The 27,218-nt window shown below is 45.8% G+C and overlaps 1 protein-coding gene across 2 annotated transcripts in view; it reads left to right on the top strand.

Moving 5' to 3' along the window:
• The window catches only part of LOC135504500 (agrin-like), a 280,244-nt gene that overhangs the window by 177,364 nt on the left and 75,662 nt on the right, over positions 1-27,218 (top strand). For both annotated transcript variants that reach the window (XM_064923146.1, XM_064923147.1), the window contains 4 exons: positions 1,051-1,266; positions 14,649-14,873; positions 18,228-18,452; positions 19,506-19,712. In XM_064923146.1, the coding sequence (XP_064779218.1) occupies positions 1,051-1,266; positions 14,649-14,873; positions 18,228-18,452; positions 19,506-19,712 (873 nt within the window). The remainder of the gene's footprint in view (positions 1-1,050; positions 1,267-14,648; positions 14,874-18,227; positions 18,453-19,505; positions 19,713-27,218) is intronic.

Here is a 27,218-nt window from a genome sequence, read left to right as displayed (position 1 = left end):
AAGTTCTTCCACACCGATCTCAACAAACCATTTCTGTATGGACATGGCTTTGTGCACAGGGTCATTGTCATGCTGAAACAGGAAAAAACCTTCCCCAAACTGTTGCCACAAAGTTGGAAGCACAGAATCGTCTAGAATGTCATTGTATGCTTTAGTGTTAAGATTTCCATCCCTTGGAACTAAGGGGCCTAGCTTGAACCATGAAAAACAGCCCCAGACCATTATTCCTCATCCACCAAACTTTACAGTTGTCACTATGCATTGGGGTGTTCTCCTGGGATCCAAAAAACCTATGGAAACCCATTTCATGAATCTCCCGACGAACAGTTATTGTGCTAACGTTGCTTCCAGAGGTTTGGACTCGGTGGTGAGTGTTGTAACCGAGGACAGACTTTTCTTTACACGCTACGTGCTGAAGCACTTGCCGGCCCCATTCTGTGAGCTTGTGTGGCCTACCACTTGTGTAGCCTACCACAGGCGTTTCCACTTCAGAATAACAGCAGTGACAGTTGACTGGGGCAGCTCTAGCATAACAGAAATTTGATAAACTGATTTGTTGTAAAGGTGGCATCCTATGACGGTGCCACGTTGAGAGTCACTGAGCTTTTCAGTAAGGCCATTCTACTGCCATTGTTTGTCTATGTAGATTGCATTGCTGTATTGCCCCTATTTTATACACCTGTCATCAACGGGTCTGGCTGAAATAGCCAAATCCATTCATTTGAAGGGGTGTCCGCATACCTTTGTATATATAGTGTATATTACAGGAGTCAATGAAGCTAAATGTGCATGGTGGATATTGTATGTTCTCGTGAATGGGGAAAATTAACAAAGTTGTGTAACCCATGGAAATATAGTGTTTCTCAAGTGTGAACTGTTAGCTAAGGCTGTTTAACTTTCTGTAACGTCACTTGTGTTTTCAAAGGGTCCTCCTGTTGGGCATTTCCTCCCTTCTAAATGACACACTGCTTTGCACGTTTTTAATGAAATGTCAAATGTTTTGAAAAAAATGATCAAATGTAACAGTGTTTCCCTCCTCTCTCTGGGCAGGTTGTAGAGGTATGCTGTGCGGCTTCGGGGCGGTGTGTGAGCGTGAAGCAGCTGACCCCTCGAAGGCGGAGTGTGTATGCAAGAAGATGGTTTGTCCGTCGGTTGTGGCGCCCGTGTGTGGCTCAGACTCCTCCACCTACTCCAACGAGTGCGAGCTGGAGAAGGCCCAGTGCAACACGCAGCGACGCATCAAGGTGCTGCGTAAGGGACCCTGTGGTGAGTCCAGATAGCTAGCATCACTCTATCTAGCTATTATAGTTTGTCGGTGTTGTGTGCTAACACAAAGTATTGTATTTACAGTATGGTGAGATCAGCTAACGTCACGCTAGCTACTATTCAGTCTGTTTCAGTCAGTGTTGTGGACTACTACTGTACCTTGTTCCTTATCTATGGAGAGTCCAGCTAGCAGTACGCTACTATTCAGTCTGTTTCAGTCTGTGTTGTGAAGACTACTACTCTACACTGATGTTTAGTGACTCAGCTTGCATGACTCTACTATTCAGCCCACTGCGATCCTTAGTGCTCTTTCATACATTCAGAATGAGTCCTTTTAGCATTACACTACAATACAGTACATTTCAACATAGTATGTTCTGCACCTCCGCAAGGGAAATGCGAGCTGTTACTTCATTATCCTCACAGAGCCTAGATCATGATCGTGATGGGGGTGGGGGCCACACAAAAATCTGAACTCATCACACATCTTCACACAATACTCCATAATGACAAAGTGAAAACATGCATTTAGAAATGTTTGCAAATGAATAGGAAATTAAATACAGAAATATCTAATTTACATAAGTGTTCACATCCCTGAGTCAATACATGCTAGAATCACTTTGGCGGCGATGACAGAGGTGAGTCTTTATGGGTAAGTTTCTAAGAGCTTTAGACACCTGGATTGTACAATATTTGCACATTACTCTTTAAAAAATAATAAGTTCTATCAATTGGGTTGTTTATCATTGCTAGAGAGACAATTTGAAGACTGGCCAAAGATTTTCATGACGATTTAAGTCAAAACTGTTACTCGGTCGTCTTGGTAAGCAACTCCAGTGTATATTTGGCCTTGAGTTTTAGGTTATTGTCCTCCTTAAAGGTGAATTTGTCTCCCAGTGTTGGAAAGCAGGCAGAACCAGGTTTTCCTCTAGGATTTTGCCTGTGCTTAGCTCTATTCCATTTCATTTTATTAAAAAAAACTCCTTAGGCCTTGCCGATGACAAGCACACCCATAGCCTGATGCATCCACCACTATGCTTGAAAATATGAAGAGTGGTACTCCGTGATGTGTTGAATTTGCCCCATAGACAATGCTTTGTATTCAGGACATAGAGTAAATAGATTTGTTTACTTCAGTGTCTTATTGCAAACAGGGTGCACGTTTTAGAATATTTGTATTTTGTATTCTGTACAGACATCCTTCTTTTCACTCTGTCATTTAGGTTAGTATTGTGGAGTAACTACAGTGTTGTTGATCCATCCTCCGTTTTCTCCTATCACAGACATTAAACTCTGTAACTCTTGTCGCTATTGGCCTCATGGTGAAATCTCTGAGCGGCATCCTTCCTCTCTGGCAACTGAGTTAGGAAGGACGCCTGTATCTTTGTAGTGACTGGGTGTATTGATACACCACCCAAAGTGTAATTAATCACTTCACCTGCTCAAAAGGATATTCAGTGTCTGCTTTTATTTTTTTTATCCATCTACTAGTAAGTGCCCTTCTTTGCGAGGCATTGGAAAACCTCCCTGGTCTTTGTGGTTAAATCTGTGTTTAAAATTCACTGCTCGATTGAAAGACCTTACAGATAATTGTATGTGTGAGGTACAGAGATGAGGTAGTCATTCAAAAATCATGTTAAACACTGTTATGGCACACAGAGTGAGTCCATGCAACTTATTATGTGACTTGTTAAGCAAATGTTTACTCCTGAACTTATTTAGCTTTTCAGTTTTTTTATTGATTAGTACCACTTTCTAAAAACGTAATTCCACTTTGATGGTTTGGATTATTAAGTATAGGCCAGTGACACAAAATCTCTATTTAATCCATTTTAAATTTGGGCTGTTACAGCACTAAATGTGGAAAAGTCAAGGGTTAGGAACACTTTCTGAAGGCACGGTACCAGGCGCCTGACGACCAAACACCTCGAGGCATGCCCTGTCTGTATCCCATGGTCCCGAGAGAACGTATAATAACAGCAGTCTCCATTGAAGCATATGTCTCATACTCATCACTCATTAGCATAGCAGCCCGAGCCACTCCGGGAGGGGTTCGCAGGACTGAAAGCCAGAGGAACACAATACACTACAATGGGCTTCCTGTCAAGGTTTTTTCTCATGTGCCATCGTTACAATGCTAATCCATTGGCTGATTGCTGTGCCGACTGGGGCTGGCTAATAGCACGGCCTGTTTGACGACAGGGCTTGCCAGATAGTGGGGGGGAGAGAAAGAGCGAGAGAGAGAAAGGGAAGGGAGAGAGAGGGAGAGAGAGGGAAGGGAGAGAGAGCGGGGGGAGAGAGTGAGATAGATGGAAGGGAGAGAGAGGGGTGGGGAAGGGAGAGAGAGAGAGAGAGAGGGAAGGAGAGAGAAGGAAGAGAGAGAGAGAGAGAGGGAAGGGAGAGAGGGAAGGGAGAGAGCGAGAGAGGGAAGGGAGAGAGAGAGAGAGGGAAGGGAGAGAGAGCGGGAGGAGAGAGTGAGATAGATGGAAGGGAGAGAGAGAGGGGTGGGGAAGGGAGAGAGAGAGAGAGAGAGAGGGAAGGGAGAGAGAAGGAAGAGAGAGAGAGAGAGAGGGAAGGGAGAGAGAGCGGGGGGAGAGAGTGAGATAGATGGAAGGGAGAGAGAGAGGGGTGGGGAAGGGAGAGAGAGAGGGAGAACGAGAGGGAAAGAGAGGTAATTTAAATCAAATCAAAGTGTATTGGTCACGAACACAGTTCAACAGATGTTATAGATGGTGCAGCGAAATGTTTATGTTACCAGCTCATAACAATACAGTACAATGTCAAACAAGTCCACACAAAAACAAAAACGCAACAAGAAATCAAGAAATGTCGCAATGAATTCAATTAACAACCCAAATAGCACTGTAACAGTAATCCATATGCAATCTATATATGTATATACACCACATATACACCGGATGTACTTCAAAACCTCGATAGCATCTCTCGTCGTGAGAATTCAGTTTTAGCATTTGCCTTAGCATAGGCAAAGCGTATATGTAGAGTTCACAGTAATTGGGAATATGAGGCTATCAAGGATGAGAGCTTATTCAGTTGTGGGGAGAAATCATACTATTCAAAGCTATGTGACTACTTACTTTAATGCTCCTGTCTAGAGTCCCTTCAAGATGCATTCAAAGCCTAAAACAAGAAATGTTGGACAGCAGTAGAATTCCCAAATGACAAAACATCATACTTCTGAGTATTAAAGAGCTTGTTCCATTTGACAGTTCCGCCACAAATATCACAATAAATATTTGAATATCAAAACACAATTTGTCGACATTAAGGGAGCAGCCGGTAAAAATAGGCGTAGCGCGGAAACAATGGAGCTTGAAGGAGAATAAAATAGCGCTTTGAGAGAGCAAAAAACGGAGAGAGCAGACAATAACAGTCTTGCCACGGGAGGACTAGAAGCAGAGGGTCAGGGGGAAACTGGATGACAGATTCTATTTGTCCCTTCAATACATTTCAGTGCAGAAGGGCCAGGCAGGTCACACTGGCTGGTATGATGTTGTTGTCTGGGGTGATGAGACATCCGCTGGAGACGGGGAGTGAATGGGTTTTTATAAGTATTTCATTGTGTTTGTTAACATTTTTCTATCTTTAATCAAACCACAACTTATAAAAGCTTCATAGGGAATTCATAAAGTCGTCATAGGCACTAAATGTTTTTTCTTCTTCTCTATGACATGTTAAGGTGGCCCTCCCAGTTGAATGGACACGGTGCTTGGATGATCTATAATGATTAATGTAGTGGCAGATTAAAGCCAAGCTGGTGTTCAAGTCTGTAATGTAAGATAGCGACCTGGATCGGGCCTCTGGCCACTCCAGATATCAAGTCAATGCATGGCCACTTTATGCATGAGTACTCTAGCTCAGTTTAGTGGGTTTTTGTACTGTAATGTGTACATAACTCAGCCTGCATGGACCTTTATGGACATTCCAGCCTAAGCAACTCATTAATCCCCGCTTTATATAAAATGCATATAAAATGGGTAATTTGGGAGCGGGGTCACATTTCTGTGGGTTAGTTCACTAGTCCAGTGGCTATCGTCTACGGGTACCGCTTGAATTATTTGGTTTTAAAGGGGAGCTCTTCTCTGTTTAAATCTGTTGAAATTGGCCCTGAAGCGTGAGATAACTGTGTTTTTTAGGGAAAAGATGAAAAAAAAGTTATTGAAAGAGGGGTGTGGAGGAGGACAGAAGGCAGCTGGCACTTAACCAGGGTTACCGTTCAGTAGAACATGAAGAGCCGCGTTAGCTCTCCTAATATTGAACTTGGAGTCGACACAAGAGAGAGGGGTAAACACTCGGCCTCCCAACCCAGCGAGTGCCTGTGCCTCAGAACTCATTCCGGAGAGCCCAGTCTTGTGGAACGTGGAGTTTTTTTAGGGGGGAGGAGGGTAGTGGTGCGACGGGGAGAAAGTGGGCACAGATCGATGGGGAAGATCGATTTCGTGTGTGTGTAAGAGGGAGCCCAGGAGCCTCACGCTCCACTGATGGACTACACTCAGACTCTCATTCTTTCTCTCCCGCTCTTCTTTCATACCCCCGCTGTACTTCTTTCTTCCTCTCCCCTCTCTCTGTCACCTTCCCTTTTATCCCTGCCTCTTCCGCTCTCCCTTTCACTGTGTTTCTCCTACCATTCTCTCTGTTTTTCTCTCTCTTTCCCCTATCCCTCTCTGTCCCTTTCTCTGTGGATAACTGCAATACAGCCTGACTGGCTGTTTGAAAGGCCTCCCTGTCTTATCTCTCCAGCGCCAACAGACACCACTTCACTCCCTCCAGCCATGAAGAAAGACCGTCTCAGTACGCCGTGTGTCTAACTCTGGCCGTATCTACCTCACAGCTCCCCCCCAATCTCACTCCACAGTTGGTCCAAGGCAGTTGGTCCTAAGAGAACTCTGTCCGTCTGTCTGTCTGCTTGCCTGTTTGCTGGCTTCCCGGTGGTCTGTCTTTGCTAGTGCAGCCGAGGAAGCAACATCCGTTGTCTTTCAGTATAAAGTATTAGATGTGTTAATGTGGGAATCGATGTGTCATGTTGTTTCCCTCTTATTGACTGTTAAAACCACATTCTTCAATACCAAGGGAACGGTTGGTTTGCTTCTCTTCGGTTCTGTCTGGTACCTTTGATAGGTATCCAATTGCAAAGTGGGATATTGTATTGCGGCTCAAGCGAACTGGTGGCAACCACTTTCTGTGTCTGGTCCCAAAATGGAAAACAATGTAAATCCAACCTGTAAAGAAAGGATTGAAGAGGAGCTATATACCTACATGGAATAAAGTCCCCACAATATACAGTCCCCTCAGAGGCAATTCTGACTGTTCTCTTCCATGGTCTTCCATAGAAGACACATCACAGACTTCCTAAGCAACACAAACAGACTGAATGGATGTTATTTGAAACTGTAGTCTAGTCTGTTGGATAGTTATTTTTTTCTTACAGCCTTGTGTGGAGCAAAGCGTTCCCAGACACCTAAGCCCTGATGTTTTGCTCCCAGGCCCAGTTGCCGGGCGGACTACAATTCAAATCCGACAGTTTTACTCCGGCTGCGCTTTTGTGATGGCCAGTGCTAGTTAGGAGGTCGTTAAGGTGTTAGGGGCGTAGAAAGACTGATTTATCCCTGTCCATCTTGTAAAGCACTGGGAAGAAGCCTGAGACTCCAAAGCCCATGGAACGAAGGAGAAGCTAGCAAACTTACTCCACCCCCCAACCCCTTCCTGTTAGCCAACAGGTCGTTCGTTACTCTGTCGACATGTGTGCGCGTCCCCCTGGTGAAATCGCCATGGCGATAGAGTTTGACAGCGGGCAGCGACTGTGGTGGAGTGTGGTGAGAGCTGGTGTAAATTAGTTTTCTCTCTCCCAGCATGGAGGTGCCAGTGACACGGTGTTCACCTGTCTTCTCAACCAGCTAGCTTCCCCATAGAGACGGCTTAGAGACCGCTAGAGACACTCCAATCAGTCTCAAAGAATGGCCGTCAATCAATGCCCCCCCCCCCCCTTTGGTATTTTGGTAGATCATAACATTTAAATGGGCATATAGCCATATTGTGGATAGGTTGCAGCTCAAATGTGAAACTGTGGCATTACTGCTGCCACACATGGGCTTGGCTCAGTAACTGTCATAGGATAGGTTATACTATAGATTTTGAACTCCCTCTTACTTTCTCACCCCCACCCCCCTCGATCTCTATCACCCTCGGTGAATAGGGTGTTAGTCATCTCCGTGAGGCCACATTCAGCCTGTGTACCTGGCTGCTGACCTCATCAGTACAGTTTCTGCTCTGCTCCCCTCTCCCTCTTCTCTCTCTCTCTCTCTCTCTCTCTCTCTCTCTCTCTCTCTCTCTCTCTCTCTCTCTCCCTCTCTCTCTCCCTCTCTCTCTCCCTCTCTCTCTCTCTCTCTGGGTGATTACTGATGCCCTCTTTCTTTCTCTCTCTCGCTCTCTTTCCCTCTCTCTCTCTCTTTCTCTCTCTACCTTTATCTCTCCCTCTCTTTCCCTCTCTCTGTTTTCTGTCTCTCTGAAATGTGATGCGATGAACACCAGTGAGAGGTGAGGGTTAGAGGGCGTCAGAAATAAATAAGATCTAATTCCCCTGCAGGGTCTCACTCGTGTTCGGTATTGACCCGAAAGATGGTTTATTGACCGTATACACGCACACTCATATGCTAAACAAACAGGCTCATTCACAGACCTACAAGCACACATGCACCCACACACAGTCTTGTATAACTAACCTTGTCGGTACACACAATTAAGTCCCATTCAAAATCCTATTTTCCCTAAACCCTAAACATAACTCTAGCTCTTACCCTAAAACTAGCCCTAGCTCCTAACCCTAAACATAAACCAAATTCTAACCTTCACACTAATTCTGACCTTAACCCTAAACCCTCTTGAAAAAGCATTTGACCTTGTGGGGATGTTAACAAAATGTCCCCAGTTAGTCAAAGTTTTGTTTGTTTACTATTCTTATTGGGACTTCTGGTCCCCACAAGTATAGTTAAACACGTCCAGACACACTGGCACACACACCCAGGCACACAAATGCCCACTACCACACAATCCCCCACCAACACAAGGAATCAGCCTTCATTTCTCCTCCTCATGCGCCAGATGATAACGGTAGTGTCTTGAATCCTATCGCCCCCCCTTGCCTCCTTCTCCCGCTCATCCTCCAGTACTATCCTCCAGTACTGAGCCCTGTGATACTTGTTAAACAAATCCCTGTCTCTTCCTCGTCTCTTTCTTTTTCTCCCGTCACCTCACGAGGACCTGGGCTTCATGCTCTGGAGAGATAACAGATTATAGTGCCAGCTCACGCATTAATAACCCACCAACCAACCAACACACACACACACACACACACACACACACGCATACACACACACACACACGCGCAGACATCCACACACACGCACGCACACACATACACACACATGCAGACAGCCGCACATGCACGCACACACACACACACGCAGACAGCCACACATACACACACATGCAGACAGCCACACACACACACACACACACACACACACACACACACACACACACACACACACACACACACACACACACACAGACACACACACACACACACACACACACACACACACACACACACACACACACACACACACACACACACACACACACACACACACACACACACACACACAAACACACACACACTCCTAATGACAGACAGAAGCTTCATTTTACACATGTTTTACTTATGTATTTATGCATTCTGCTCCCCTGAATAATCTATTGAGGTTGGATTGTTGTTGTTATTTTTATGCAATATGAAAAATAACATTGGATACAGAAGTATACAATGGGAGTCATTGGTACATTTATATCGGGGAGGAAACGACAATAGTCACAATAGTGACAATAGTGTAAACAATACTATTTGTTTGTGGCACGGTTTTGGTGTGAACGTTCTTGTCTGGGAGTGTGCGTGGGCGTCGAGACAAAGCGGGAATCAGTAAAAGGCCCATCATTATAAGGTGGTAGTCATAATCTTCTTCTATGCCATGCGTATGGGTTAGGGTTGACGCCAGTATTGTAACGATGGTAATCTGTCCTCACCTCTTTCTATCTATGTATTTTTTCCCCTCTTCCTACTGGTGAGATGTGGAAGCATTATCCCCATCCACTGCTTTGTGACTCTCTCTCTTTGTCCTTAATACTTTCCTCACTCCAAACTCTCTCTCAATTGTTCCTCCCTCTCTCTGTATTTCATCCTCCTCCCCTCTTTCTAGCAACCCCCCCGCCCCCGCCCCCGTCCTCCTCACAGTAATCTCCCCCCCGGCCTCCCTCCCCCACACCTCCTCCTCCTCCCCCCTGTCTCTGTCAGGTTAATACTGTCTGTGAGATAGCCACACTCCCAGCTCCCTGCATGCAGTAGTCTTGAGGAAAGACGGAGACCAAAACGCTCCTGATCCATCTCCCTCGCCTTCTAAAACCCCCTTGTCCCCAACCTGTAATAGCACTGGAAGCTTGATGCCTCATAATGCACAAAGTCCCTGCAATCCCCTTAGTATGCCGTGTCTGTCCCCTCCTCTGTTTACAGTTCAAGCAATAACCAGGCCATAATGGAGAGAGATGGAGACAGATATCAACACTTATTTGCATTTATTAGGCCTGCCATTATAGGAACTAGGGCTTCCTGTTTACCTGATCTTTTTTTTTTGCCACACTGGGTTTATGGATGTATTCACCGCTATCTCCTTGTTCCCCTCCTCTGTCTGCTCACAAAATGAAGTGGCTTATAAAAACTACGGCTGCTAGAGTTCTTGTCATGTTGAACAGGCACTATATTACGGGGCTGAAGTGAGTGTAGATTTAAGAGGTTTATCTGCTGCGCGTGTGTGTGTGTGTGTGTGTGTGTGTGTGTGTGTGTGTGTGTGTGTGTGTGTGTGTGTGTGTGTGTGTGTGTGTGTGTGTGTGTGTGTGTGTGTGTGTGTGTGTGTGTGTGTGTGTGTGTACATGACTTTTAGGGTATGTATCTGTGCATGCAAAAAACATGCGTGAATGTGTATGTGTGAGTCAGGGACCGAGAATTATTCAACTTTAACATTTAAAAATGTTCAAAAGCTTGTAGCATATTATTCACACAACTGTTACTCATTAAAACCACTTAATACCATGTGCCAGTTCAGAGCATTGAACGCTCCAGCACACATACTGCCCATTGTTTTGGATCATCATCTCAGTTAAATATGGCTAATGCTAAATTATGATACAATGGAGCTTCAATGCCGCGCAAGTACCAGTTAGCAGTTAGCCTATCTTCTCTCTAGAAGAGAGCAGAGAACTGGAAGGAAAGGCAGCCAAAGGTGGTGTTGGCTTTGGGTTGACCAGTGAGATATACCTGCTGGAGCGCGTGCTACGGGTGGTGTTGTTATGGTGACCAGTGAGCTGTGGTAAGGCGGAGCTTTACCGAGCAAAGCTGTATAGATGCCCTGTAGCCAGTGGGTCTGGCGACGAATATGTAGCGAGGGCCAGCCGACGAGAGCATACAGGTCGCAGTGGTGGAGTGTTACAGATACCAATGGTGAACCTCAGAACATCCTCACATGAAGACAAATCCAGACGTTTTAATCCTGTCTGGTCTTCCCATGTCACTCTAGGGAAGAAATAATATGCCTATCATTCTTAAAGGAGCGTCCCAACCCGTATCCCCCCGCGCCCGCCACACAAATATCCATACAAGCGTGGAGGCTCTTCTGTCAACAGGCAGAAGAAGAATGCCCGAACCCCCGGCCTTTGAGCACAACCAGGAGTCCCTCTGTATAGCGAGGTTTTTGTGGCCGATTTTCCAGACTCAAGGGTAACACTAAAGCATGTAAAAGAGAGAGACAGCTGCAGTCAAATAAGCTCTTTGAAGAACTACATCAAACGGGCAAATCATCTCCCAGCTATTGGGTGGACTGCAGCGGTACAGGGAGGACGTGGTGGCGAGGGGCGATGCTTTGTGGTTGGTCTGCTGCGTGTGTCTGTGGTAGTGTGGCCGAGTGGATGTGCTGGGGGGGGGGGGGGTGTTCTCCATTGTCTCTACCTCCCTCTGTCTGTCTCCATCACTAGCTCTCTCTATCTCGCTCTCTTATCTTTCTCTCTCTCTTTGTCTAGCTCTTCTCCTGCGAGGGGTTATACGGACACGTTATATATATATATATATGTGTGTGTTAAAGGATAATACATTAGAAGATTCTGCCCAATCCCCCTCTCCTTCCCCCTACAACAACTATCACCACCACCACGACAGGGAAACCTGTTCCGCCACACGCCTCTGGGCCGCGTGCCGCCAAGCAGAGCCGTCACCACCACACTGCGCTGGCTGACAGCTCCCCAATCCTAATGAAGCATTATTAAATCCAGTTCAAAACACTGTATCACAGGGAGAAGAAAGGCAGACACACACAGAAAGTCCCGCAAAGACTCCCTGCCTCCCTGCCTGGGAGATAACTCCCATCCTCCTCTCTTTGTTGGCCATCCTCTCCTCTCTGCCTGTTTTGTACTATATATTCTCTGTTCGGGTTCTTGTAGTGCAGGGTTGTGTTCTCCTCCTGCTCCCCACTACTACTACCATGTCTTCTTCTTCAACTAAAGGGAATGTTTCAGCATTGTGTTAGTCTTTTCCTTTACTACCTGTATTCCTCTTGTTATTATCCCAAGCCTAACCTTGCAGGTGTCTACCACTTCAGTAACGCCTTGTGGCTCAGGGAGACGAGCTAATTGGCAGTGAGGAGCATTCTAATTTAGAAGGTAGCTCGGTGACTTTTCATCTTCCTACTTCTCCGGCCTTTCAAATGATAATAATGCGGAAAATGCAGGCAGGAGGTCCCTGAAGTTGTTTTCTGACACGTTCTGCTTGTTACACCGGTCACATTCACCCAGGCAATTTGCCTCCTTGTCTGAGTCTGAGAGGAAAGCTTATCTGTGCTAACGTCGCCGCAGTGGCGAAGTGCGACGCTCCGAAACAGGACGGATCCGTTAGCATTCAAATCAACGCGACCCCCTCTGTTCTTCCTTGCTCTTCCGTCCGTGCCTGTCAAGGTGCCTGCTACGGCGAAGGAGAAAAACCCTCAGACTGTTATTATTGAATGGGTCCGAGAAGCAACGAGGAGAATTCTGTTGACTGTCACAAAGAACACAGCGGCACTCTGGGAAGTGGCAAGGACGAGCCGTTGGCTGCAGGCTGAAGGCGGTGGCTTTAACACCTATTATTTCACGGTGACCCATAAACCCGGGTGACAATGGGCTTCCATTGCGAGGCAAACCATGTCCTCCTGCTGTGTTTTCATCCTCCATGGTGTCACCTAACAAACAATGGTACATCAAAGACAGTGTGGTTCTGTGGGTTCTGTGAGGATATATTGAATATGGACGAAGGGGAAGCAAACCAATGTCGGCATAATTCCTTCACTGCAGTTGGTTGTGGTGTCGATTGCTTTCATGGTTGAAGGATTTCAAATGGCTGAGTATCCGTTTCTGTCACAGACGTGTGTCAATGCCTCAGTTGAATTTGTATTGATAATCTATGCATGAAATACTAAATAAAGTCTTCCCTCATTGATAGAGCATGGCGATTCCCAGGGCCACACATACATTAAACGGATGCTCGCATGTCGCTGTGGATAAAAGTGTCTGCTCAACGGCATATATTATTATTATTACTTACGTTGACCTTTTTGGTTTGCTGTACATTTGATTTTTTTAACCTTTTTTAACATTTAACTAGGCAAGTCAGTTAAGAAAAATTCTTATTTTCAATGACGACCTAGGAACAGTGGGTTAACTGCCTTTTCAGGGGCAGAACGACAGATTTGTACCTTGTCAGCTCGTGGGTTTGAACTTGCAACCTTCCGATTACATGTCCAACACTCTAACCACTATGTTTTTAGCTCATAATAATTTGGCTAGTCTTTCTGAGGTGAGAGCAATACCGAGATGGATTTTATGCGGGAGTGTAATGGTGCACTGTTCTGGGCCTGCATCTACAGTAGAAGACCTTTACTCATCTTTTGCTTCATATTCACTGTCACCAGTTGTCCAGCTCCATTTGCAGTATTGCATTGAAATCTAACTGAAACAAAGACACATTCCTTAGCGCTTTACCCACTTGTGTCCCACTTGTGTCCCGAATGTGTTCGGATTCGGTGAAGGATCTGGGAGGTACTGAGACGTCCGTGGGCGTGGCGTAGCGTTTGGCCGGAGCAAGGAGTCTGGGTAGCTCGATCCTAGACTCTCGTTAAGGCGACACGCGTGCTACCTACCTACTTATGTACCCCTAAGATCAAACTAAAGAAATGGAGCAGTCTTCTGAGACAAACATGGTCTGAAATACAGGAATAAGACTTTATATTTTGGGGATAGGGGAGATAAAACAAAGAGTATGCTGGAAGGATTGTTGGATTAATATACCGTAGCACCCGTCCTGAAATGAAATTCATAGACAAAGCGCCATAACAAAAGGTGGATATTGGACACAGATAAACATTATTCCAAATGTGGCGGTGCATAGGAAATGAGAGACTCAGAGCTTGTCGGAGGAACCCCGCTCTCCCGGGGTCTCGCTCTCTGGGAGTGTTTGTTATAATGCCCGCTATAAATATGTATTGGGGGAGTGGAGAAAAAAAAACGCTGATTGGAATCTGATGGCGCTCCATCGTCGAGATTATGAGATACCAAAATATCTGTCGCAGACGCTAAATTAGAAGTTCCACCCACTCATATGGACAAAATAAGCCTCTCCGGAGTGGCGGGGCTGTTTAATAAGGGGTTGGAAACAAAGTTCTCTAGAGGGAAAAGGTCTCTCGATTTTTCAGAAAGGTAAATATTCAGGGGGTCCACTCAGCTGCCAGTAGAAGAGCACGCTGAAGCATAGCAATTGAGATTGTATTGTGAATGCAAAGCATCCTTCTATTGGCCCTTCAGAAAATTAATGCAACTTGTTTGTACAGCCAGCCAGCTGTGACCGCCCGTGAATCCTTAGTCAGGGCTGTCAAGTAGTTCTTCAGTCTAGAGTTACACATCCACGGCACTTTTTCCATTTGCACTCGAATAGGTTGACACTCTGATGTAAAAAGGTGGCATGTGGCAATTTTGTACTTAAACTGCTTTGGAATTTGCTTTCATTGTTGTGTTACTTATGGTAGAAACTCTAGCTTCCTGGTCTTCTTTAATGCACCAGTTGGATCAGTTGGATCTTCAACCAACGTTTCAGTCAATAATTGACCTTCATCAGGTTTCACATGATGTAGGCTAGTCGTGACAGTAAAGTCAAGTGTTCCTGTATAACCCATACACAATCCTGTAATACACACACAAACCCTAAAATACCTCTGTCTTCTCCCTCCCTGCAGCCCTGAAGGATCCATGCAGCGAGGTGATCTGCAGTTACGGCAGCACCTGCATCCAGTCATCGGACGGCCTGTCGGCCAAGTGCATGTGCCCGCTGAGCTGCGAAGGCAAGCCCGAGCAGGTGATGTGTGGCAGCGATGGCCAGGACTACCGCAACGAGTGTGAGCTCCACAAGCAGGCCTGCCATACCAAGAAGAACATCCGCCTTCAGCGCCAGGGATCCTGCAGTGAGTCCCCTCATATACTTTTCCTCTACCCTTTCTCTTTTGCTCTCTTTTTTCTTTTGTTTTTCTTTCTTTCTTTCTTTCTCTCTCTCTCTCTCTCTCTCTCTCGCTCTGGGGTTTCTCTGTCTTCTTTCTCTCTGACATCGTGTTACTGATTTTCTCATTCTGTGCAGTTTTCTCTTCATGCAATCTCTTCCTGTGGTGTGGATTATTCACTGTTGACAAACAAAGCCAATTGTTTTTTAGAGCTGGCCAGTTCAAAGCGGTTGTTTTGTCTGCGTTTTCTCCTGAGGACTTTTGACTATGAGGTAAGGGGGAAAGGGAAAGAGCCAGACAAAATAGCTTCCCAAAAGTGACGAGAGACTGAGATGCTACAAAAGGGAAGTGAGATGAATGCTCAGGCCCCGAGAGGATGGCTGTAATATATCTAACCCGGTAAGACCGGGCTCCATGTCGCCATTCCCCCCCGGGGGGAGGCTGGGTTCTCAGGAGAGCTGGCCCGGCGGACCCTGAATCTTCCTGAGTGATTCTGACTAAGCCTTTGCTGTCTCAACTGGCTCACCTCTGAAGCTAAGCAGGATCGGTCCTGGTCGGTCCCTGGATGGGAGACCAGAGGAAGTGCTGGAAGTGGTGTTGGAGGTCCATTAGGGGTCACACTTTCCTCTTGTCTAAGGAGATCCCAATGCCGCAAGGCAGTGAAGGGGACATTGCCTTGCATAGGTTGCCGTTAAAACGGGTGTCCTGACTCTCTCCATAGATCCCATGGCTCTTATCATAAGAGTAGGGGTGTTAACCATGGTGTTATGACTAAGTTCCAAATCTGGCTCTCATACCATCAGGTCACCTAATCATCCCCAGCTTCCAATTGGCTCACTCATCTCCTCTCCTCCCTCTGTAACTCTTCCCCAGGTCATTGCTGTAAAAGAGAATATGTTCTCAGTCATCTTAGCTGGTAAATAAAATATACAGCTGGGGCTAGGCTAGCCAGAGCCTTTGCTGTCTGTCCGTATGTCTGATACCTCATCAGGGGGGCTCGACTGCAGAGGGCAGGACTCCTGGAAGCCGTTTTGGTGTCTTAATGGGAGGTAATGTTTTTTTGCAAGGGGGATAATGGCTGGGCTTGTGTGGTATCATTGCGTTACTGGCTTCGGGCGCTTTTTGCAATACGATAAAACCCCTCAATTGGTTGCAGTCCCACGTTTTAAATCCTCCTGTGTGAGTGATTCCATTGTGCTAATATACACAATCCCTGACCTTGGCGATGGCGCTGCTGGCGTTGGCCCTGTTGTTGTCTCGCCTGCCCAGCCCAGGCCGGCAAAGCCAAGCTACCATTGTCCCTTCTATGTGTTCCTGTTGTCGCCATTTGTTTTCCGAGCCAAGGCCGTGGAAACCGTTTCTCCCCTCTTTTTCCTCCCTTCCTCTCCCTGAGCCTTTCTTCTCTACACATTTGGTCTCATCCTCCTCGCTGGTGTTTCGAATGACTCGCTCGCAGCCTGGCAGTATTTTAATGCAACACAGCAGTACATAAATCTTCTGTGTCCCCTCGCTCTGAAGAAGAGAAGTGGAATGAGATGGGACGAAGCTGCAGCAGCTAGCGGCTCCTATTTCAATAAGCTTCTCCCCAGTTCCTTTATGATTACAGCTGATATGGCCACCAGCGCCAGCCGTCAGCCTGACTTCCCCCAGAGAGGAGTGCAACGAGGCCCAATCAAAAATAAACTTTCTCCATCTACTTGGAGCCTGTCGTCCTCTCAGATCCATGGCCTTCCCAGCTTTCCACTCAGCCTCTCCAGGGCAACCTGTGTTGATAGCAGGCGTCGTGTCTTTGGCTATGCCGGATTTAGTGATATGACATGCTATTCTATAAAATCCTTTCTCCTGGTTGAGCTAATCATGTAAATGTAATTAACTAGAGAGTCGGGGCACCACAAAATAATATTTATAGAGCTGTTATATTCCAAAATAAACTCTTAAAGACCTAGTAATATTTTACATCAATAGCAGTCAATATTAATCGTCACCTTAATTCAGTCTCATCTGAAAGTTGTAAATTGTTGGTTATCTTCACGAACCCTGGCTAACAAGTTGAATCAGCAATACAAAATTGGGTTTAATTATTTATTTACTAAATACCTAACTAATCACACAGAATTACATATGCACAATGAATTATACCTTGATTACAAATTACGTCATAAAGGATAACGTCCCTTGCGGGTGGAACAGATATGACAGCTGGTTACACAAAGGAAAAGGGCTGAGTTTGAGTGAAAGAGCGGGAAGACTGAGGGACAAAGGGAGAAGCTGTGCTATCGTAAATACAGAATCTTATGCATTCTAAATTACCGCCCATTTGGAAAAGGAAAATGCAATAAATATTTACTCTGAGCTGCGCTTCGGTAGGTTGGTGGTAGATGGAAGGCCGTGTTGCCCAACCGAGTCCTTTGTCCTTTGAAGAATGTTTCTGGTGGTCAATTGGATACGTTGTAGTAACGTCATTGTGTGGTAGATGGGATACTCTGTCTGCGTTTGCAGCTGCTGTGGCTAAGTCAACGGCTAGGAGGTATCACTTCTGTAGTGAATAAGAGTTCAAAGTTCATACCATCCGCAACCAAAGCTCACGCTGAGGTTGGCTTAGTTCTGTAGTTGACATGTTAGTCCTTTTAACGCAGAGGCTGCAGACCTCACGTACTTGGAACAGCAGGTTACATTTTCGTCAAGGCTTTATATAGTGGAGCGAGAAGGGTGTGTCTGAAAAGTTTTTTAACCCATGTCTCTCCACAAGGGCGGGCCACTGATTGAGCAGATCCCTAACCTTATGAAAACCCAAATCTCTCATTTGGAAGCTAAAATTACATTTCATCTCTTCACCCAATAATTTCATATTCAAACATTTAAATTGAACAACAATTCCATGTGACTCCGATAACTACAATGTACATACTTTCCACTGTAGAGTTTATGTCATCCTATCATTGATGAGAATGTCCCAGATGACAACCGAACTGACATCATATTCATTAAGTACCACCGCATATGTTCAATTGGTCAGATTACCAGAATATAGTTAATCTCCCCCCACCTTCTGATGATCCCAGAATCTCTATGTTAACCAAGGGGATTTCAAATTTCTCATCAGTAGGGTAGAGAGAGGAAAAAGGGGGGAAGAGGTATTTATGACTGTCATAAACCTACCCCCAGGCCAACGTCATGACACATGCCTATCTCTGGCATATCCCCTGTGATGGATAACCGTGTCCTACCACTAACCTCTTTCTCTCTCATTCTCTTTCTTTCTCTCTCTTTCTTTCTTTCTCTTTCTTTCTCTCTCCCCCGATCTCTCTCCCCTGTCCATAGACCCATGTAAAGGCCTCGAGAACAACCTGAACGTTGCATGCCGGGTGGAACCGCGCACCCACCAGCCCCTGAATATCCCCCGCCCGGAGTCCTGCCCAGCCGTCAATGAGCCCCTGTGTGCCAGCGATGGGCAGACGTACGAGAGTGAGTGCCATATGAAGCGGACGGGCATGCAGAAGGGCATTGAACTCAAGAAGATCCACCCGGGCCGCTGCAAGAAACAAGGTGAGTTGGCACATTCACACACACACACACACACACATACACACACACACACACACACCACTGCCTTGACGGATAGATAACTAACCATGTTCTGTTAGGGCTCTGTTGTTACATGTGTGATACCAGACGGTTGGCAAAGGGTTATCTGGGCTATTAAAACAGAGGTCTTAGGCCACACCAAGTCTGTAGTGGCAGGTTTACTGCAGATGACAAATGTTCCTGTTGCATGAAAGGGGCTTCAATAGGCCACCACCTCCAACGCATCTGTAGCTTTTCCCCTCTCGTCTCATCTTCACACATCTGAGACTCCCAATAGAGTTAAAGAAAGAGGCTCATGGTGTGATGCACTCTATTACAGACTCTCCTTCTGCCCTTATATTTTGTGGTCAAGCTTGAGTAGAGATATAGGCCGCTAGTACGCGACTACATTGGGGACTTGAATGTCTCAGGAGGAGCGTTAGCACTGTGTATGAGTTAGTCTGGATCGAGTTAAAAGGAACCCATTCTCTATCTGCCTTTTACTGAGGTAAAATGGATGGGTGTGGTAATGACGTTTTTGTTTTTCAAGGTTTTGATATGGAGAGAATATTTTCATTTGAAATGCAGATCCATGAAATCAGGTTCTTTATTGCGTTTAGGCGAGAACGGGGGTTTGTCTTGTAACATGACATACATACAATACATCCCTCTAATGTTCGACACTCAGATAAGGCAGCGCCGTAATTAAGTTTCAGTGTAGCGTGACCGCTTTACGAGAAAGAGAGGAATGGCTCCAATTTGAATTACTGTACAAATTTGATCCCCTGATCGGGAACGTAGTACATTTGAAAGCTCTGAACGGGTCTTGACCTCCCGGAGAGAACGTTTTGTAGACGATTGCCTCGATTTGTCGGCTGATTTGCTGCGTTAGCCTTATTTTCAGTCACATGTCAAGTCACATTTGATTAACAAAAAACAACATTATCACAACATCGCAGCACACATTACAGAGGAACATTACGAATTCTAAACAAGAACAAGAACAACTAAAATGTCCCCTCGTCCGTTTTGCAGAGGAGTGCAGGGAGGAGTGCAAGTTCAACGGCGTGTGCCAGGTGGAGCGTCTGGGCATGCGCTGCTCCTGCGAGCCCATCCAGTGCGATGGAACCTACAAGCCGCTGTGCGGCAAGGACGGCCACACCTACATCAATGACTGCGAGCGCCGGCGGGCTGAGTGCCAGGCCAAGGCCCATATTCCCGTCAAGCAGCAAGGCCCGTGTGGTGAGTCTGGACCCCTAGGAAGAGAAAGGGGGAGTAGCCTTTGGTCCTCTCCCTCTCTCTCCCTCTTGTTGACTCCTCCTCCCACAGTGTTTTTGAAACGTCCTCCTGTCCTGTGTAAGTACTGTGTGTGTGTTGGTTATCTGTCTGTCTCTTGACTTGTCAGTAATCTGTGATGGGAGGGGAAAAAGCTAACAGACAGGAATTTACCGTGACCACCACTTTTCCCTTCACCCCCATCCACCTCATCCCCGTCACGCTCCGCCATCACATGTGGCACATGAAACACAACGGCCTTCATGTTTCATTCATGTCCTCCTACCCTCTGGTAGTGCCAGTCTTCCACTTCAATGGGTCTACTCTCTCTCTCTCTCTCTCTCTCTCTCTATACATAACACACACAACGTTTTGTCGCTCGCCTGTCTTTGTCTCTGTCTGTCTCTTTTTTGTCTCTGTGGCTTCCTTTTTAAACAGGTATTCTTTCTGTTTCAGTGCGTCTCAGTCTGTCTGTCTTTGTCCGTGTGACGTCTGCCGCTGTTCGGGACACAGCACTCGCTGCAGCACAACCTTTGACCCCTCTGGTGGACAGTTGGGAGGGGTCAGACTCTTCCAATTGGACTAAACATGGGGGTGGTGGGATGGTTGTCTTGTCTTCCTCCCCTGTCTCTTTCACTCTCTCTTTCTTTTTATCTCCTCTCTCTCTCTCTCTCTCTCGAACTAGCTACAGTATCTCTCTGAAACGGAGTAGTATGTTCTCTCCCAACACTCCAAGCTGTTGCTCTTGTCTCTCCTCCTCTGTGCACTCTCCATGCAGCCCTGCTGTGTTTGCGGGGGGAAGAAAGCATCCGTCCGTGAGGTTTGGGGGCTCTTCTTCCCAGCGCTGTGTTTTGTCTTGTCTGGTGTCAACCCCTTTCCCATTGCCCAACCCCCTTATCCCTCAACCCTAAATATATATTGGTACCCTTCTACCCCAGCATGGCAGACTGCATGTGGACACTCATAACCCCTGCCCAATGCGCCACCCCTCCCTTGCCACCTGGGCACTGACATTCGTCGTGCCATGCCCAGTGTCTACTGACTAGGTCTCTCAACCTTATATACTCTAAGGCAGTGTTTCTTAATCCTGGTCCAAGGGACCAGTTATTGTTTTCTCCCTAGCATTACACACCTGGTCCCACGAATCAACTCTTCATCAAACCTTTGATTAGTGGAATCAGGTGTTTAGCGCCAGGGCAAAAACTAAAACGTTTAGAGTTAGAGCAGCAGTGGGCAAACATACCCCAGCCAAGGCCATCCGGTGTGGGTGCATGTTTTTGCTCCCGCAAAGCAGTAACGCATATGATTCAGCACATCAAAGCATCGATCGAAGACTACGATTAGTCAATTTTGTAGAGTTCCGGTGTGTTCCTGTTTGGCCGGAGTACAATCCTGCGCACGCAATGGCCGTTGCGGAGTATAGATAGCCTACCCCCGATGAAGAGAGGCTGTCCTCGACAGACAAGCTAAGCTACAGGCGTTCTGTAGCAACGTTCCTCTGGTTCTTCTCTATCTCGTCTCACTCGGGTTGCTTATCTGAATACTAAGTTGTATTCGTCTCCGCTAGGTGACGTCAGAAGCATCGCTCCACAGTATCACGGTGCAACTCATTAGCATTGTTTTCTAGTCTCTTCCCCCGTCTTTTTGCCACGCATAAATTAACAAGCGAAATGTCCGGGTGCTTATGTGTTTTTTCTTTTGTTTTTCATTATTTTCGACAAAGTAAACTGTCACAGTCCTTTTCGGCGGGTTTTAGCCGGTGGCAAGTTACAGTGTTTTTTAATGTGTTTCTATTGACATTTGCATATTTAGCCAAACAGCTCGCTCGACTATTTAATTAAACATCAAAAGGAGAGGAGCAAGGTGCCCACCGAGGCTGTTGGTTTAGTGTGGGGGACGACGCGACTGTGTTCCTACCTTTGGACATCTGCACACAGTTTGATGCTTAATTACTGTGTTTCTTCGTCTTCTCCTCTCACGTCTCTCTATCTCTCCTTCCGACCCTCTCTTACTTCTCCTCTTCTCCTAATTCGCAAGTCGTTCTTGCTCTGTGTGGATTAGATAGAGACCCCAGCACTGCTAGTCTCTTTTCCGCTAGTCTTAAGGAGTCACTGCCCTGACAAGGTCCACTGGCAGGTGCGTGTACGTGGTCGAGTGAGGCTTTGGGTGTATGTGCAGGTGTGTGTATATTTGGTTGTGTGTGTGCAAGCTTGTGTGCATTTTGGTTTGGTTGTGTGTGCCAGAGCTGCTTGTATGTGACGGTGTGTGTGTCTGTGTGTTTAGATGGCCTCTTTGTCACAACGTGGTCAATAGCACGAGCAGAGCACAAGTTACAGTTACGGTCGTGCACCCTGCGACACTCTTTCACCACTGTGACAGTGGCAGCCATTGTTTTCTCACTGTACTTTCTTCCTAACAACAACACTAATCAAAGAACGTGGTTGTGTCACGCTAACTGGGCCTTCCTTGCTCACTGCAATGGCACATCCCAAATACACCAGCATTTTAGAGTGACCAAAAGCAGAGGTACGCACACACCCACCCGCCCGCCCACCCACCCACACATACACAAACCCACACACATACACACACCCTTCAAACTACTAAAAATGGGAGGGACCCTGCTGTCTTGTACCATTCTATAGTCCTCCTATCCAGCTGCTGTCCTGGCATTCCTGCTGTGTGCAGAGTCTTCTCCATGCACCCTCATAAGCTTAAGTGGTTCAGCCCTTCATCATGTGCCGCCTGGCATCAGCCAGCCTTTTGTCACTTCCCGATGGCTCTTAGAGCTTCAACCAAGAGGTGGATAGGGAGCGAAAGACTGGGATGATGGGGTGTCATGGCTGTCACTACCCCCACCACCCCCCAGATGCGCACACACACACGCACACACACACACACGCACACACGCACACACACACACACACACACACACACACACACATTTGTTGAGACACAGTGCTAGTTTATAGATCAATCATGCCACAAGCCATCAGGAGGGCTGAAAATCTCCAGATATGAGCCTGTAAATCTCAGTCACCTGCGGTGAGTGTGGTGACAACCCCCTAATGTGACTGTCGTCCTCCGTTTCACTCTCTATGTCCCTAAAGGGCCACTTGTCCCCTATGGGGGGGACACAGACTAGCCTAATCATACAGACACCAGTGTCGGCCATGCTGAGAAAGACAATGCTGCCCTATTTGATTAATAACCTATATGGTCTTATATTGAGTTCCACAGGAATGTGTTCAAGGTCAGTTTCTCATGAGATGGTCACTATATAAGGGGCTAAAAAGGAATAGTGGTGGATTGCGAGAGGCCAATTCTTAGCATTACTAGGATGCTCAGCTGAAAAACGAAGTCAAAGTGGTTTAAGATGCCTCTCGTTTGACCCTGAGAGCTGGAAGGAAGCTTTCACTCCTGTGAGACATGGACATATAAAATGGTACAGAGGTTCACAGACAGACAGGCCGGCAGACACACACACACACACACACACACACACACACACACACACACACACACACACACACACACACACACACACACACACACACACAGTGAAGTACTTAGTTAGATAGTTAGATAAATGGTATGAATGCCATTTAAGAGCGGTGCAAGATTGTTTGTGTGTGTCTGTGTTTGTGTGTGTGTGCATAGGTGTGTGTGCATGTGTGTGTGTGTGTGTGTGTGCATATGTGTGTGTGCATATGTGTGTGTGTGTGTGTGTGCATATGTGTGTGTGCATATGTGTGTGTGTGCGTGCACACGTTCACACACGCAGTTTTCCCCTGGAGGTTAACAGAAAATCACTCAGCCGGAGAGACATTGTCATTGACAAAGAGCCTCTGCAGAAGAGGAGAAATTGGGGTGAAAAAAACTGAAACGTGCGCCTTAGGTGACAAGTCTCTCCGGTGAATATTTATAATTTGCATGTTTATTTGATTAGCATCTCTGCTGCTGTGCGACGACACAAGTCACTGGCTTTGATTATACTCATAAACAATAATAGGTTGAGTACCCATTGAACCCAGAGAGGACCTCCAGTGATGTTTGGTAATGAATCTAATTAATGGATTTGCTCTGGGAGCTTACAGTGCATTCAGAATGTATTCATGCCCCTTGACTTTTTCTACATTTTGTTGTGTTACAAAGTCAGATTAAAATGGATTTAATTGTCATGTTTTGTCAACGGTCCGCACAAAATACTCTGATGTCAAAGTGGCAAAAAAAAAGCTAACTTTTTGTATTTTTATTCATTAAAATTAAACACTAATATATCTTGATTAGATAAGTAATCAAACCCCTGAGTCAATACATGTTTGAATCTTTCTGGGTAATTTTCTAAGAGCTTTAAACACCTGGAGTGTGCATTATGCCCATTATTCTTTTCAAAATGATTCAAGTTCTGTCAAATTATTTGTTGACTAGGAAATCATTTTCAAGACTTTCCATAGATTTTCAAGCAGATTTAAGTCAAAACTGTAACTCGTCCACTCAGGAACATTTATTGTCTTCTTGGTAAGAAACTCCAGTGGCCTTGTGTTTTAGGTTATTGTGCTGCTGAAAGGTGAATTCATCTCCCAGTGTCTGGTGTAAAGTAGACTGAACCAGGTTTTCCTCTATGATTTTGCCTGTGCTTAGCTCTATTCCATGTTCTTTTTTATCCCGAAAAACTCCCAAGTCCTTAACAATTACAAGCATACCCATAACATGATGAAAATATGAAGAGTGGTACTCATTTTATTTGCCCCAAACATAACACTTTGTATTCAGGACAAAAAGTGAATTGCTTTGCCACATTGTTTGCAGTATTACCTTAGTGCCTTGTTGCAAACAGGATGTATGTTTTGGAATATTTGTATTCTGTAGTCTTCCTTCTTTTCACTCTGTCAATTAAGTCAGTATTGTGGAGTAACCACAATGTTGTTGATCCATCCTCAGTTTTACAGCCATTAAACTCTGTATTCGTCACAATTGGCCTCATGTTCAAATCCCTGAGCGGTTTCCTGCCTCTCCGGCAACTGAATTAGGAAGGACGTCTATCTTTTTAGTGACTGGGTGCATTGATCATCATCCAAAGTGTAATTAATAACTTCCCAATGCTCAAATGAATATTAAATGTATGTTTATTTTTTATTTTTTACCCATCTACCAATAGGTGCCCTTCTTTGTGAGGCATTGAAAAACATCCGTGGTGTTGGTGGTTGAATCTGTTTTAAATTCACTGAGGGACCGTACAGATAATTGTGTGTGGTACAGAGATGAGGTAGTCATTCAAAGGTAGCAACTTATTTTGTGAGTTGTTCAGCAAATGTTTACTCCTAAAGTTATGTAGGCTTGCCATAACAAAGGAGCTGAATACTTATTGACTCAAGACATTTCTGCTTTTCATTTTTAATGAATTTGTAAAGAATGTAGAGAAGCATTGGGTATTGTGTGGAGGCCAGTGACATAAAATCTACATTTAATACATTTTCAATTCAGGCTGTAACACAACAAAAATGTGGAAAAATTCAAGGGGTGTGAAGACCTTCTGAAGGCACTGTAGGTTGGTGGTGTTAAGGATTATAGCCCATACCGATTGTGTGTGGTGTTGGTGTGTGATTGTGTGTGTGTCAGTGGGAGTCGGTGGTGGCAGAGTCGCTGCAGTCACCAGGCCTTATGGGTACAGCAGGTTCTTCCTATGGCGAACCAACCCTTACCCCATCTGTTCCACCCCTCCTTGCTTCCTCCCTCTCTTCCTTTCCTACAGTGTATGTGTTGTGTGCTGCTGGTCAGTGTACCCGGACCAGGCCCACCATGCCAATGATGCCCATCTGCTGTTTGGTGGCCTGCCTTTAATTTTCCTCTCCTCCCCCTCTTCTCTCCTCTGTTCTCTGTAAGTATACACATGTCATGAGATGGAGGAGCTCATCTTTGTCTTTGTTACCTCGCTGTTGTCTTTCTCTGCCCCCCACCCCCTCTCTCCCTCTGTTTGCTGTATTTCACTTCATCTGTGTTCCCTGTGTCGTCTGATAGAAGAGAAATCCATCAGATTTGGTGTTTGGGGTTTTAAATGTCAAGTGGAGGACTGTCCCCTTGCAGCCATTACTCTGTGATAAGTGCTCCGAAGCAGGGAAACATTGCTCGCGGGCCTTCGTTTTACCATATGCTAATATTGAGACTTTTCTCTCCCGTTCTTGGCACCTATTTTAATATGTTCCATAAAAGTTTTCACTGCTAGTGAGACATAGAGGGCTGCAGGTACTCCCACTGCATTACCGTCAAAACTGGGTTAGGGCGCACCGCGGCATGTGCCACTGTCTCTGCTTCCCATTGGCTGTTTCTACAGAGTGGGCGGTGCCGGCAGCCACTTCTCCCTCACCGAATTGGCTACCTAGAGCGCAGGGATGGGTTTTCTTAGATTCTTATAGTGACATTGGGAGTAATCCAGAATTGGAGCAGGGAAGATTCCAATCTACATATGCATGAGTAGGGAGAAGCTCTACCGCATAAAATAATCTCCCTGCATTTACATCCATATGTACAAGCTTAAACCACAAACATTACCCACGCAAACAAGGCTAGGAATATGACACTCCATCTCTCCAGGCTTATATACAGACCGCCTGCCGAGTGTGTTCAGCTCAACAAGGCTTTGACTGAGGTAATACTCAGGTCAACTCTGAGAAATCCCCTATTTGCTTGTCAGATAAGGCCTCTAAAACTTGACTAATGTAGCAGTTTAGTGAAAGACAGGGAAGAGGCAACGTCTCTCTTGGGAGGGGAAGACGGGTAGCGGAACGTTTGTCAGTGAGGGTCGTTCCGCCTCTTGGTGGGGGAGACAGGTAGCAGAACTTTGGCAGAATGTTTTATCAGTGGGTGGGCCTGTGGCGGTTATGGTTCTCTTAGCATTGTATCACCCCAGCAGCCCACTTCATCTGACAGGGACTTCTAATCTCCCTGGTCCCTGGGCATTTCTGCCACTTTTCAACCTCATTCGTCATCTCCCAGCACCAACCAGTGTCTACATACAGTATGTGAAAGCAGGGCATTACTATGATCTGCGGTCAAAACGGTAAGAAGAAAAGTCTTTAAAAAAAAGGTGTCTCTGTGACATCACAGGGTAGGTTGAAAAGTAAAAGACGATGATTTTCAAAACCTTCAACAGGTTTCTAGCCCAAAGGAGGGTATTTTCTTGCTCCCCATGTCACTGCGGATATCATAGTGTTTGAAAATCACTGTTTTTAAAATGTTGTAACTTTTGCTGATGTTTTAACTTTATATTTCTTTCCACAAAACTTAGAAATGTGCTTTTTTCACATGCCATGAGTGTACAAAACATTCTGAACTCCTGCTCTTTCCATGACACAGACTGACCAGGTGAATCCAGGTGAAGGCTATGATCCCTTATTGATGTCACATGTTAAATCCACTTCAATCAGTGTAGATGAAGGGAAGAAGACAGGTCAAATAAGGATTTTTAAGCAT

The sequence above is a fragment of the Oncorhynchus masou genome, chromosome 18 (genome assembly GCF_036934945.1).
Source record: "Oncorhynchus masou masou isolate Uvic2021 chromosome 18, UVic_Omas_1.1, whole genome shotgun sequence".
NCBI classification, from domain to species: Eukaryota; Metazoa; Chordata; class Actinopteri; order Salmoniformes; family Salmonidae; genus Oncorhynchus; species Oncorhynchus masou.
The sequence above is the reverse complement of the archived record's forward strand: the minus strand, read 5'-3'. Positions and strand labels throughout refer to the sequence as shown.